The 14,858-nt window shown below is 36.5% G+C and overlaps 4 protein-coding genes across 4 annotated transcripts; all 4 read left to right on the top strand. All coding sequences in view use genetic code 12, as the record gives it.

Annotated features, from left to right (window-relative positions):
* Positions 1-1,069: 1,069 nt before the first annotated feature.
* On the top strand, positions 1,070-1,837 carry KGF56_003374 (uncharacterized protein; the record flags this gene model as incomplete). The annotated part of the gene is made up of 1 exon (XM_049324700.1): positions 1,070-1,837. The coding sequence occupies one exon, from the start codon at positions 1,070-1,072 to the stop codon at positions 1,835-1,837; it is 768 nt and encodes a 255-aa protein (XP_049179561.1).
* Positions 1,838-2,751: 914 nt separating this feature from the next.
* Positions 2,752-3,376, top strand: KGF56_003373 (nuclear transcription factor Y subunit beta; the record flags this gene model as incomplete). Its single annotated transcript, XM_049324698.1, has 2 exons — positions 2,752-2,979; positions 3,194-3,376. The coding sequence occupies 2 exons, from the start codon at positions 2,752-2,754 to the stop codon at positions 3,374-3,376; spliced, it is 411 nt and encodes a 136-aa protein (XP_049179560.1).
* A 619-nt stretch (positions 3,377-3,995) lies between these two features.
* Positions 3,996-7,811, top strand: KGF56_003372 (ABC transporter ATP-binding protein; the record flags this gene model as incomplete). The annotated part of the gene is made up of 2 exons (XM_049324697.1): positions 3,996-4,896; positions 5,791-7,811. The coding sequence occupies 2 exons, from the start codon at positions 3,996-3,998 to the stop codon at positions 7,809-7,811; spliced, it is 2,922 nt and encodes a 973-aa protein (XP_049179559.1).
* A 1,723-nt stretch (positions 7,812-9,534) lies between these two features.
* On the top strand, positions 9,535-14,664 carry UGT51C1 (Ugt51c1p; the record flags this gene model as incomplete). Its single annotated transcript, XM_049324696.1, has 1 exon — positions 9,535-14,664. One exon carries the CDS (start codon positions 9,535-9,537, stop codon positions 14,662-14,664), a length of 5,130 nt encoding a protein of 1,709 aa, XP_049179558.1.
* Positions 14,665-14,858: the final 194 nt, after the last annotated feature.

The following is a 14,858-nucleotide window of genomic DNA, read 5'->3' as shown; positions in this document are numbered from 1 at the left end:
TAATTGCTCGAGTGTGTCGGTGTAGTCAGTACTGCCTCACTATCTCGCTTCGCTCGATAGCGTCGCTTTAAGGAGTGAAGAAAGAAAACCAAAAAAAAAAAAAAAAAACTCCCTACCAAGAGACGGTTTCATTGTTATCATTGTTGTTCCAAATTTAATGTTAAAATGGCCGTATCAGATTACATGCTGGGCCATTTGACACGTGGAAGTGGATAAATGGAGGTAGATGGCTTGTAACAGAGCTTGTAACTACTCGAAAAAAATCCCTTTCTAGATTTCTTCATCAAAAAAAAAAAAAATACAAAAACTGTGTACATGTTTTACTTCAAAAGAAATTCCAATAGAAGTTACCTCTATGGACGTATGCCTCACTTTTTATTGCATCGAGTTTGTCTCTTTAGTAATAGCTTCTTTTCAATGTGGTGGAAAGGTACTTGATCGGAACAGAGATGATATATTGAAACAATTGCTGAGATGAGGGATAGACTCTTCCACAGCAATTGAAATGTAATTGAATGCGATTCGCGCAACTTACAATTATCGGTTCCACCCCTGGGGAGGGAACATCTTGAGTATGCCCCTAGTTGAGCGTATCTATTTTTCTGAAACCTCTTCTCTTTTGAATTGTTATCAAAGTCAATGTTGAACGTGGCTTTTGCACTCTTCGTAACTTACCATAAAACACCTGGAGTCTTGATTGAAAAATCTCATAGAAGAATCTCGAAATTACCTGACATGGAAAAGAGGCATAATTTTTTTTTTTCCTTTGGGAGGTTGATTCCTTGATTCCTCAGTAATTTCTTTATGGAACTGATCTCATCTCACCGACTCAGTGCGCAACCAACTTTCACCATTACCTCATCAACGTTTAAGAAAGTTTAGTCATGTAATTTTCTAGTCAAGGGTAATAAAGCTTAACTATACATATAACACTTTATCTTAACTAAAAATAATAATAATAATACTAAAGAGAGAAAGCCTCATTCTATACATTTTCGTCATTGCTTAGTGTAATACTATCAACCCCTTGTTCAATTTTTTTTTTTGCAAGCGATATATTTTTGAAACGATGAATAAGAAGAAACACGTTCTTGATGAAAATGATGACGATGATTTTGACGACCAACATATTGAAAGTAGATCAGGTAAGAGAATCAAATTAGATTCCTTGTTGGAAGGTTTGCATTTGGATGATGATATGTCCACACATCCTTTCATTAGTCAAAAAGAGAAATGCAAACTTGATTCTCAAGTGCCGCCAACGTTCAACTCAATAATTGATATAGGAGGCATATTCAAGAAATCAAATGTGCCACAATCATACACCTCCTCACAAATGAATTCCTTTATTAATGAGCGGCTTGCTGAACATTTCGAAAAAATGATTACATCGGCAATGAAGATCATTCGATGGTATAATTATAAGTTTTTAATTATTTTGATTTATAAGAAATGGTTTGTTAAACTATTCAACCGTTTCTTGAAAAAGTATAATCTAAAGAATAACTCAAATATTCGGTTATTTTCGAGTTATGATAAAATAGTACGATTGATACCAGAGGGTTTTCTAACGTGGAACGATCTAAAGAGTATAATTTATGAAGAAAACAGATTAGAGATTCAAAGATTACAATTAAAGGAACAGAAACGACAGCTGCAAAAGGATTCAAAGGTGATACAGATGGAGTCTGCTATCTATAAAGACTTGGGATATAATTATTGGGATAACTTGAATTTTGATAAAGATTTGGATATGTTGGAAGCTGACGAAAAACAATCAAAAGTCGAGGTTCTAGATGATGACCCGGACAATGAAGATATAGCAATGGAAACTTAAAAGCGAAAGAATTTATAGACTAAATGGAAGGGATTGATGCAACAAATGAGACACACTGTAAATATTGAGAGGAAGAGGTGGAGGTGGGGGGGGGGCTAGCAAACGCTCAGTACTAAAAGTTTCAGCGCATTGTTTTTGCTTTTTTTTTTCTATCTGTAGTTGAGCCGCATTAAAAGTGGTTTCACGAAAATGGAAAAGAACATCCAGGTCCTGTTGAAAATCTCTACACCACTGCCATTTTACCATCTCACTTTGTCCACAAATTACACGAGTTTGACCTTTATCGGCTATGAACTCTCGTGGTTAAATAACAAACCACTCAAGATCTATAAGGTTAGCCAGACCAATCCACATAGACAGAAAAGTCAATGAGATAACTAGTTTTTTTCTTTTTTTTGGATGACCCATTGAGTATATCTGGTGAAGATATAAAACAACGTAGACTCTAAGATATGTTTTCCCCTTATGTTTAAACTGAGAAGCCCTATTTGTTCTTGTTCCACCTGTGCAGTATTATACTACAAGAGGAACAAAATTCTTTTTTTCTTTTTTCCTTTATTTGTGCTAGGATTTACTGATCTTTTAGATAACAATCCTTGATAATGCGAGATCGAAATTGGAAATAAATTATCCTCCGGCTTTTTTTTCTCCCCCTACTCAATTTTATAAAGCTTGTCATGACGAGTCCGTTCAGCGAGTACACAGTTGACAAAGATTGGCAGAATTGCGACTATGAAATAAAGGAACAGGACAGATTTTTGCCAATTGCAAATGGTATGAGAAACCACTAAAATTTTGAAACCACATAATTTCGAAACCAAATTATTTCGAAACCACATAATCTCGAAACCACTTTCTTCTTTTTTCTCTTTTCTACTACATTTTACTAACAACCAATACAAGTCGGTAGGGTGATGAAACGAGCATTGCCACCTCAAGCAAAGGTTTCAAAGGAGTCCAAAGAGTGCATGCAAGAATGCGTTTCCGAGTTTATTTCCTTCATTACTAGTCAGGCTTCGGATCGCTGCATGCGAGAAAACCGCAAGACCTTGAATGGCGAGGACATACTATGGTCAATGTACACATTGGGGTTTGAGAACTATGCAGAGACACTAAAGATCTATTTGGCAAAATACAGACAGGTATGTTGACAACGGCCAACTTGTGCATGTATGAAACTAACGTATAATCTTTTCTCTTTTTTTTTTCGTTCTCAATTCTTTTCTAGTATGAACAGGAACAAGCCTTGAAGAATCTGCCAAAGAAGAGGAAAAGCAGGGTAAAAAGGGAGGTGGAAGAGAGCCCTNAATGGACGTGAGCCCTGCGGATGCCGCATTGGAGGATAACTCAGTAAAGTTGAATGACGAGATCGAACAGTTGTTATTCCAAGAGCCATCTCAACTAACAAGTGAAGACATTCAAGAACAATTTACTCAAGTATACAACGAGGGATCTTATTTTGGAGAGGACTTGGAACTCTCGCAAAACCAAGCTAACGAAAAATTGCAAAATACAAAAACATTGTCAAGTCTTAATTGAAGCGTTATAAAGCAAGTGGTAGAAAGTGAACTTTCGAGATTTTGAGGGACTCGACTAAATTTCCTAGTCTAGATAGCAATGCGGCGTTCCAAGTTTTGAATAGTTATACTTTTTTTTTTCCTTCTGCAAATCGCTAAATTTCTTTTAGGCAATAACATTGTTCCGATTCAGGAGATTATCCAAGACAGTCTTTTTCACATTGCAGACTCTGTTTATTTCATAGTTTTCAGCTGGTAAACGCATTTCTTTTTTGTGTTGGAAATGAGAATTAGCTATTTTGCTACTAAGGGTGCCAAGATAGGTACAGGTACACACCTGCGTGCCAATATAGGTACAGGTCCACACCTCTGGAAATCAGGCTTAAACCCTTTTTCCTTTTGGATAAGTTGATAAACCCCAATCTTCAATCTTGTAACTCTTTTTCTGAGAGATGCACCTAAATCTGTGTCTTGGGGAAAATCAAGTCCTGTTCCGTTACCAAAATGCAAAAGTACCTAGTATATAGATATATAAATATAGTCGTGCATTTCCGATAAGCAAATTTCGAGATGAGGTTAAGAGATAAAAGAGATTAAAGAGATAAATGGAATCCCATTACTACTTCTAACATAAACACCAAATGTCTATATTCAAACTACCAAATGAACTTGTTCTACGAGTATTAAAGTATCTTAATAATGAGGAAGTAGACAAACTAATCAAAAGTTATAAAACGATTCCCTCGGCGTCTCCAATTATGCTTCTACTATATGAAAGACTATTTGGTGGAACTTTACTTATTGTAAATGGAGAGCCGAGAGTACCTTTTAAACATGATTATGAACTTACCGTAGACTCATTTGAGGACAAAATGATGGACTCAGAAGAGTATGAAAACAAGCTTTTCCAAAAAATTCGACCAAACATTATTGAGTTTAGATTCACCAGGCATCATAGTGATTATAGAAGATATATTAGCGACTTGAGTAGTTTGCTTCACTTGATTGACTCGCCTAATCAACGTATACAAGAGTACTTTGAAAGAAGCTTCCGAATCAATATTCATATTGATTCACATTTGGTATTCATGGAAAATCCCGATTCGTTAAAGTCTATCATAATTCGACTACTCCTAGGATTGAGTAAGCATAGTCTCGCAGGTAAAATAAGGAATTTAACTGTAAAGGCAAGTGAGATTGGGAGTGTTTATGTTGCGCAATGGTCACAGTTGTTCAAATATTTTACAGCTTTAGAATTTCTAGATCTACTGGGAAATCTACTACGAAGTAACTACGAGGAATATTTAGATGTTTGGGGAATGCTGAAGAAATTTCCAGATACATTAACCATGCTAAGTTTTAAAAACAATATGTTGACGTACATCTCAAAGGATTTTTTTATGAATTTACCAAAGAGTTTGAAATACTTGGACATGAATGAAAACGATATCGAAATTATTGAACCATGCGATTTGGGCGATTATGTGCCAAAGTTACAAATTTTGTCTTTGAACTATACAAAATTGTGTGTTTTGAGTCCCAGTATGATTAAAAATTGTCAACTGGGATTTGTGTTGGAGCTTGTATCTACATACTTGTCTGAATCGGATCTTTCAAAATTGACAACGATTGCTAAGGCAAAGGGCTTTAAGATTTTGACTTGAGTTTTAATATGTTGGTATATATTTTTTTCCTTCTTTTTCTTTTAGAGAAGGTATAAATGATGGGCATATTTGATCTTTGAATATGCGAAATTCGGAATTGTCTGCGCTGAAGCATTTCCGATAGAGTATTATTGCTGAAGCATTGCCGATAGAGTATTATTGCTGAAGCTTTATAGATTCGGGACTTTTATCAAAAGATAGCTAAGGTCAGCAGAGTTTGATATTATTCCCCGATGGTATAACGATTATTTTAGTTCTTGATCAATAGTGAGAGCATTGTATTTTTCCCTGTTGGCATGATTGTCATTTTCAGATAGTAACTTAACCTCTAAGAATTGGATACATTGCACACTAGGCAATTTGTATGCAAATTCATACCACCAGTTGATGAAATGGCTCTCGCTCGAAATTATCACTCGGTATGCTCTTGGCCTTGCCATATCATCAAGCTCATCAAGCTCATCATCACCCTCATCCTCATCTCGACATATTTCCGAAATTAGCAAGGTCGTGTACTATAAACCAATCGTTTGTGACATGTAGAAAGAACTTTGATACATATTCGAGGTGACCCTTTACGATAGAATACGTATTTAGTACCAGCTAATGTTTTCTTGATAGGAAGAAAAGAAAAGGGCTTTTAAGCACGACATGTTTTTAAGAAGGAGATTGCTACTGAGCGGTATACTACCGAGAGCAGCTCTAAAAAGGAATTGTTTCTGCTCTCAAATTTTTATAACTCAATCGTTGCTCCAAAATTTCACAAGGATAGAGCTGCCTCCGCTTTTACAACAAGTAAGATTCAACACGTTTACTAGTTCTACAAAGAGAACCGGAACTACAAAGGCGAAAACGTATCGGTCTTCAGAGGACGATTCCACGAAAAAGTCGAAAACGTATCGGTCTTCAGAGGACGATTCCACCTCTACAAACACGAAAAAGGCGAGTCTTTTTAAAGATGTTATCAAACTTTTGAGATTAGCAAAGCCAGAGACAAAATTATTGATATTTGCTATAGTATGTTTGGCAGTCACGTCTGCTACTTCCATGTCCCTTCCCTTAATTATAGGAAGAATAATTGATACTGCGAACCCATTGAAAGTGAGTGGTGATGATGACGGTGCTAAAGAAGAAGTAGAGAAAGTAGAGGAGGATGAAGAAAGAACAAAGAGGCTCTTTTTTGGACTAAGTCAAACCCAGTTTTTTTCAGCATTGGGAGTTTTATTTACAGTTGGTAGTTTTGCTAATTTCGGTAGGATATATTTACTACGAACTGTTGGAGAGAGGTTAGTAGCAAGGCTAAGATCGAGATTGTTTTCCAAAATTCTTGCACAAGATGCGTACTTTTTTGATGTTGGTCCCTCAAAAACTGGTATGAAGACTGGTGATTTGATTTCAAGGATAGCTAATGATACGCAGGTTATTTCCAAGAGTTTAAGTATGAATATCAGTGATGGTATGAGGAGCATTATTAGTGGAGTTGTCGGTTTGAGCATGATGTGTTTTGTTTCTTGGAAATTGACCTTGTGCATGAGTTTGATGTTTCCTCCTTTGATTTTGATGTCCTTTTTTTACGGTAGAAAGATTAAGGCTTTGTCAAAGTTGATTCAAGAGAATATTGGAGCATTGACCAAAGCGACAGAGGAAAGATTGAATGGGGTCAAGGTTATCCAATCATTTGCTCAACAGCGAGGAATGGTACATGGGTATAATAAAGAGATAAAAGAGATATTCAACAGCTCCATGAGGGAAGGTAAATTGTCGGGTATTTATTATTCTACTAACGGGTTTATTGGTAATGTTACTATGATTGGGTTGCTATTTATTGGAACCAAATTAATAGGAATGGGAGAGATGTCAATTGGAGATTTATCCAGTTTCATGATGTATGCTATTTATACGGGAAGTTCTGTATTTGGATTGGGAAATTTCTATACTGAATTAATGAAAGGTATTGGAGCTGCAGAACGGATTTTTGATTTGGTTGATTATAGACCAAAAATTCCCAATAATTTGGGTCGCAAATACAAATTGCACGGGGACATTACTTTCAAGGATGTTAATTTTTCGTATCCTTCAAGGCCCGATGTGATATTTGATAATTTGAATTTACATATTAGAGAGGGAGAAAATATATGTATAGTTGGGCCTTCGGGTAGTGGAAAGTCAACAATTGGTGAAATACTTTTGAGATTTTACGATGTCAATTCTGGAAGTGTTTCGATTGGAACAAGTGGCAACAATGTGCAGATTAAAGATTTGAACTTGAACAACTACCGCGACCAGCTTGGATATGTTCAGCAGGAGCCATTATTGTTCAGTGGTACAATCAAAGAGAATGTTGTTTTTGGAAAAGAAGATGCCACCGATACAGAAATTGAAGAGGCTTTAGCATTGAGTCATTCTACAGCATTTATCCGAAACCTTCCTGATGGATTAGAGACAAAGATTGGAGCATCAAATAAAACACTATTGAGTGGTGGTCAAAAGCAAAGACTTTCCTTGGCAAGAACATTAATCAAAAAACCAAGAATACTAATCTTGGATGAAGCTACATCTGCATTAGATTCAATCAGCGAGGAAGAAGTGATGAAAAATCTATTAGGCTTGAATAGAGAATACGGGATAACAATAATCTCGATAGCTCATAGGTTGTCTACGATCAAGAATAGTGATAGAATAATAGTTCTTGATCAGAATGGGAATATTACAGAGGATGGTCCATTTAGCGAGTTGAATAATGACCCAAACAGCAAGTTTAATAAATTATTGATAAAAAACGAACTTGAGTAAACAATAACTCAAATAGCATACCTAGTTCAAAAAAGAACAAACTTGAGTAAACAATGAAAATAATTATATAGTTAGATTTCTTGTAAATAGCTAATGTTATAGAGAAGAGACGATTTGAAACTATTACGCCAGAAATTCAATTCTTGGTTTTATTTTATTTTATTTTTTATTGATAGCGATTTTCTTGGTATTCCTGTGAAATCTTTACAAAAATTATTAGCCAAATAGATTGCCCCCTGAAAATATTATGATAACCCTTTACAATGTAAAGGCAAGAAAGAGTATCTCACCTTCCATATCTTTTCTCTATAGCCTCTTTTTACCAACCCCCGTGTGTCAATAGAAAATCCGTGTGGAACAAGCTTGCAACTAAGAAAAAAAAAACTCCGAATACAATAAAATACCCAACGCCTAAATTAAACTCCGGGGGGGGGGGGGGGGGGGGGGGAAGGGGGTTTCTACATTACTCCGAGCGGCTTTATCACTACCCCCACTTTATTCTCTAGTGCAAATAAGATAAAATAATTTGATCCACTATCGAGCAGAGCGAAATAGTGGAGTACACTGATTAGGGACACTGAATAACGAAAAGGATGCAATCAAACCGCCTCATCTCTCATCTCTCATTTCTCATTTCTCATTTTTCATTTCTCATCTCTCATTTTTCATTTCTCATCTCTCATTTTTCATCTCTCATCTCTCATTTTTCATCTCTCATCTCTCATTTTTCATCTCTCATCTCTCATTTTTCATCTCCCATCTCTCATTTTTCATCTCCCATCTCTCATCTCCCATCTCTCATTTCTCATCTTTCATTCTCTCCTTCCAAATCACGTTAAAAAAAGATCAAATGGGAAAATATAAAATGAATGTATTTCAATTGATATATAGTTATATTAGTATGCATTTATTACAAATAATAATCAAACACTACAACATTTATAAAATGCCTAGAATTTTTAATGATAAGTAAAAGGGTAGCAATAGGGTAGCAATAGGGCAATAGAGTAGTAATAGAGTAGTAATAGAGTAGTAATAGAGTAGTAATAGAGTAGCAATAGAGTAGCAATAGAGTAGTAATAGGGCTAGAGTAATAATAGAGTAGTAATAGAGTAGCAATTTACAAAATGTTCAATTATTTTACATTAACCGTTGACAGAATTCTCTACCGCGGTGTTTTCCATGTTCCTGAGCAAGAAAAAAAAATAATAATTACCCTTAAAGCATTAATGTGCATGCATAGTTTCGTTGTTGACATATTTACTGTGTACATACAAACTGTTGGCTTATATATTTATAGTCATCATTATTGGTCATTGATTGTTTGATAAGCCTAAAAGGATGGAAAATTACAGCTAAAAGGATGGAAAATTACAGCTAAAAGGATGGAAAATTACAGCTTAGAGCGAAAAGATAAGCAAATGGACTTATAGTGCGAGCTAGAGGGTGGTAGACAAAAAAATAAATAGTGATGGCGCAAAGTTGCCTTTCTCACAAAGTTAAAGCGATATCCCTGCGAGACTTGTAACTGTTTCTGGAAAAAACAAAACTGCGTAGAAGGGCAAATATTATTTCTTTCAAGTATTGTGGAGGAGTTGAATATGTAAGTTATTTAACTAAATAGAAAATTTTAACTATGGGCTTTATAAAGCATTGTAAAAAATCAATGATTTTGATAATCAAGTAGTCTTTTTTTTCCCTCTTTATTAGAGTAGTAGGCCCAATGCCATTTTACAAGAAAGTAAGGGAAACTATACTACATCCGGTTCAGGAAGTTCATGGTGTGCTTAGTCATCTAAGTGGATCAACCACTGTAAGCGAGAAAGAGGAAGACGAGGAGGAAGACGAGGAGGAAGACGAGGAGAACAAAAGGGTAGATGCTGAAAACAAAAAGGTAGATGCTGAGAACAAAAAGGTAGATGCTGAGAACAAAAGGGTAGATGCTGAAAACAAAAGGGTAGATGCTAAGAACAAAAGGGTAGATGCTGAAAACAAAAAGGTAAATGCTGAGGACAAAAAGGTAGATACTAAGAATGAGGATGAGGATGGGACAAAATTAGCTGGAGTTGCTAGCAAACCCGCTTCACCGGTTGAAGAGAAACCTTCATTTTCGGAGTTACAACGACGTAGTACGGATGAAGATGACGATGAAGATATTGCACAACCCTATGGTGATTCAAGTGGAGGGAATTTTTTCTCTTCCTTGATCAATAATACTTCAATATGTTCAGGATTTGGAACGCTAAATAGTTTGAGAAAATTCAGTATTGAAGATTTTTTAAAGAGCCACAAGGATGACAGTATACTGCAAGATCAAGGATATCTTAATCTGGAAAAACACAATAACCCTAGTTTCCATTCACTGCAAATTCACCAAGAAGCTTCGGCTCCGGGTCGTAATGATCAGCTTAATCAACTGCCAAAAAGTTCAGATTTTGTGCATAAAGCTCACCCAGTTTATGCAGAGCGTCAAAGAAAGTCTAGTGACGAATACCATCATACGACAAGCGAGGATAACGACTACTACGACGACGACGAGGATGATGATGATGATGATGATGATGATGACGACGACGAATACTATGAAGACGTGGATCCAGAGTTTGAGGAGGAAAAATTTGTCGCTAGCAGATTGACCCCTACACAATCAATGATTTCAATTCAACCAGAAAAATCAAGTGATGATAAAACTGCTCGACCCACAACTAAAACAACGGAAGCAGCTACAAGTGTGCCTTCTGACTTGACGTCGTATTCGACACTAGACAGTGAATCTACAGTGGGTCCAGAAAGGAAACAACAAAATATCACTACTACTCATACTGCTAGTACAGCAACATCAGCAACAACAACAACAACAACAACAACAACAACAACAACTTTATCTGAGAATAATGACGCCAATAAATTTCCCACACTGAACTCGAATATAGAAGCAAAACCGAATATAGAAGCGAAACAGCCATTGTTAATACAAACACCTTTACAAAGATCAGTGGTTGAGAATTTGGACCCACATAATATACGTGAAGGCGTTTTGATCAAGTTAAAGGGTCATAATCTTAAAGAGGATACCAGTTCAATGTTAAATGATTCCAAAATTCAATTACGGTTGAAAATAGCTGAAAAGTTGAAGAGAACATTTCGATTGAATGATGAGGATGTTTTTTATAGGAATTACAGTGCATGGCTTGTGAAAGATGTTCTCCTCCAAGGTCATTTTTACCTAACCAGGGAGTCACTCCTTTATTTTGCCTTTTTGCCTAAACGTTTTAGTTTGGAAGGTTCAACAGACGTTCAAAATATGGATGATACTTCGAATATAATCATGAGAGGTAACTTGGGTATGAAGACTGGGAAATTTGGTGATACTACTTTTGCAACTGTTTTGACTCACCGATATTGGTCGATTTTGAGACCGGAAACTTTGACCATTTATAGTTCATCCACGGATTTGTATTTCCCACTTTTGGTAATTGATATACGAAGTTGCCTATATGCTGAAATCATGGACAAAGAGAAGTATAAAGAGGTTGTTTCATCGCCCAATTCTAAAAGTGGTTATACGTCAGGCATTATTACGCCGCCTTCTGTTGATGACACTACTTCCGAACTACGAGAAATGCTTAGCGATGATGAGTTCAACGCAACAGAAGATAATATCGATATGAAAAGTAGCACTTTTTGGTTCAAATTGGTAACCAAGAAAAAAACATATAAATTCCAGTGTGATAACTTGTATTCAGCTCGCCAGTGGTGTAATAATTTGACCAAATTAATATTTCAGTTGAATAATGCAAATCTGAGTGGCGAGGTGTTGATAAAAATACCTATAGCGAATATAATAGAATTCAAAAAGAGAACGTTGTTCGATGAGGAGAAAGATGACGATGTGGAAGAAGACTTGAATGACATACCTTTGAGCTTGAGTATCAAGTATCATACAAATCAGCTCGTTGAGAAGAAAAAGAAAAGTAGTTTTGGTTACCGAATGAGGAGTGAGCCCGATGACTTGGACGAAGTCTTTTTCTTGTTCTCCAAGAATGGAACAGAGTTGTTCAAATCGATTGAAGAAATCTTTGACCAAAATCTTGCAGCTGATGACTCCAGCACGAAAAAAGCGGGTCTTTTTTTTAGTGGTTTCAAGAATGATAAGGTTCTGTTGCAAAAGTCAATCTCCACACTAACACCCTCGGCAAACACCTTGGTTCAAACGGTTGTTGAAAAAAACATGCCCGATATGAAAGCAAAAACGACAGACGAGTCAACGTTAAAGAAACTTGGAAAATCTATTACTAGACCAAAAACCCTTCTTAAGATTCCAAACTCATTTGGATCGGTTGATCGAATGATTTCAGAGTCACCAACTGAGAGTACTCATATCTCCTTACCTCGAGCACTTTCAGAAAAGAATTTACGTAAGTTGGAAATATCATTTGAAACAACATTTAAAAATTTGAAAGACGCAACTTCAAGATATGATGATTCTGGCAACCATCTTCCACTTCCATCAAATATTACCGACAAAGATGCTAATAAAAAGAACAAGGGTATTTTGCGTAAAAAGATAAGAGCCATTTCATCAGTTGGCACTAAATTCTCAGCTAGCCCACAGCATTATCTAAAAGAAGATGAATATTTTGTGCACAGCTCTCATGACCGAGAAGATGCCTTGAAACATTTCCAAGAACATTTTTCATTGTTTAATTCTCAGATAATTGCGTCTTATTATTGTCATGTATTGCGATCTGTGCCTGTTTATGGAAAATTGTATATTTCCGATTGTGAAGTTTGTTTTAGAAGTTTACTTCCGGGTGTGTCAACAAAGATGATAATCCCCTTGATGGATATTGTTGGTATTGAAGCCACTGATGGGTTCAAGTTGGGGTATGCTGGTGCCAAAATAGTTGTTCAAGGCATAGATGAGATGGTTTTTGAATTTGCATACTCAAAGTCAAGGGACGACTTTTTAGAGACTTGTTTGGAAATATTGCATAAGCTTCATAAAAACGATGGATTTAGACCCAAACCTTATGAGTGGGGTAGTAACTATAATATTGAGCTTTACAAAACACGCATGGGGTATACTGATTCTGAACGACAAAACCTAGAAAAGCAGCCGGATAATAAGAGAGATTTGAAGCTTGCTGAACACAGGGTAGCACTAGCAAGAATCAAAATGTTTGAAGACAGATTGAATGGAGCATCTGGTTTAGACGTTCCAATAGTTCTTGAGGATTCTCCCTTCTTCCAAACGGAAATGAAACCTTCTACATCCTACAATATTACCCTTCTTACTATTGGATCACGTGGTGATGTACAACCATATATAGCCTTGGCAAAGGGCTTAATGAGAGAAGGACATAGAATTACGATTGCAACTCATAGTGAATTTAAAGATTGGATTGAAAAGTATGGTATACAATTCAAGGAAGTTGCTGGAAATCCTGCGGAGTTGATGTCTTTTATGGTTACGCATAGCACAATGTCGGTATCGTTTTTGAAAGATGCTCAAGCAAGATTCAAGAATTGGATTAAGAAATTATTAACAAGTAGCTGGCAAGCATGTCAAGGTGCTGATATTTTAATTGAGAGTCCTTCCGCCATGGCTGGTATACATATTGCGGAAGCCTTGTTGATACCCTATTTTCGTGCTTTTACTATGCCTTGGACAAGAACTCGAGCTTACCCACAAGCCTTTTTTGTACCTGATCAAAAGAGAGGTGGATCATACAATTATCTTACACATGTTGTTTTTGAAAATATCTTTTGGAAGGGAATACAAGGCCAAGTGAATAAATGGCGTGTTCAAGAGTTAGATTTACCAAAGACCAATTTGTACAGAATGCAACAAACAAAAGTTCCGTTTTTGTACAATGTTTCACCGTGCGTTATGCCATTTGCGACTGATTTCCCGAGTTGGATTACAGTTACTGGATACTGGTTTTTAGATGAAGGTGGTTCAGATTACAACCCGCCAAGTGAATTAATTAAATTCATGGATCAAGCTGTGGAAGATGATAAGAAGATTGTTTATATTGGATTTGGATCAATTGTAGTGAACGATGCTGAATCATTAACGAAGGCTGTTGTTGAAGCAGTTTTAGAGGCCGATGTTAGATGTATTTTGAACAAAGGGTGGTCAGATCGTGGTCGCAATAAGGACAAGAAGAAAATCGAGGTTGAGCTTCCTCCCGAAGTTTATAATGCTGGTTCTATTCCCCATGATTGGCTATTCCCTAGAGTTGATGCCGCTGTTCATCATGGAGGTTCTGGAACCACAGGCGCTACGTTGAAGGCGGGATGCCCCAGTATAATCAAGCCATTTTTTGGCGATCAGTTTTTTTATGGACAGAGAATTGAAGATATGGGAGTAGGCGTTTCCTTGAAAAAATTGACCAAGAAATCCTTAGCCAAGGCTCTTGTAACAGTTACGGAAGATTTGAAGATTATGGAAAAGGCCAAAAAAGTTAGTCAGATTATTAGTCATGAGCATGGTGTACTTTCTGCAATTGAGTCTATATATTTGGAGTTGGAGTATTCAAGAAACTTGATCTTTGCTAAAGGGGTTCATAATGAAAATTACAAACGTCATCATCCTGATTTTAGATTGCAAACTGAAACTCCCACAGCCGAGGCTTCAGATGAAGAAGAAGAAGAAGAGGACGACGACGACGGTGACAATGACGATGACAATGACGACAATGACGACGACGACGACGACGACGACGACGACGATGAAGATGAAGAGGAAGAGGAAGAGGAATCAGATAACCACAACGACAACGACGATGACACTAATAATAGCACAGACGTTGAGGATAACGAAAATTCCGACGTTGATAAGATATAATGTGCATATAAGGGGGTCAAAGGGGGGTAAAACGAAGCCCTTTTTTTTTTTTTTATGTATTATTTATAGTATACGATTGAATACACCAACCAAGTTTTTGATTATATGGGGCTCCCCCCAAATAATTTGCCTTTGTGTAAAGTGTTTCACAAACTATACGGGGGGGGGGGGCAATACATTTAATTTAATTTTTT

This window comes from Candida oxycetoniae, assembly GCF_023343755.2.
Source record: "Candida oxycetoniae strain CBS 10844 chromosome Unknown scaffold54, whole genome shotgun sequence".
In the NCBI taxonomy this organism is placed as follows: domain Eukaryota; kingdom Fungi; phylum Ascomycota; class Pichiomycetes; order Serinales; family Debaryomycetaceae; genus Lodderomyces; species Lodderomyces oxycetoniae.
The sequence above is the reverse complement of the archived record's forward strand: the minus strand, read 5'-3'. Positions and strand labels throughout refer to the sequence as shown.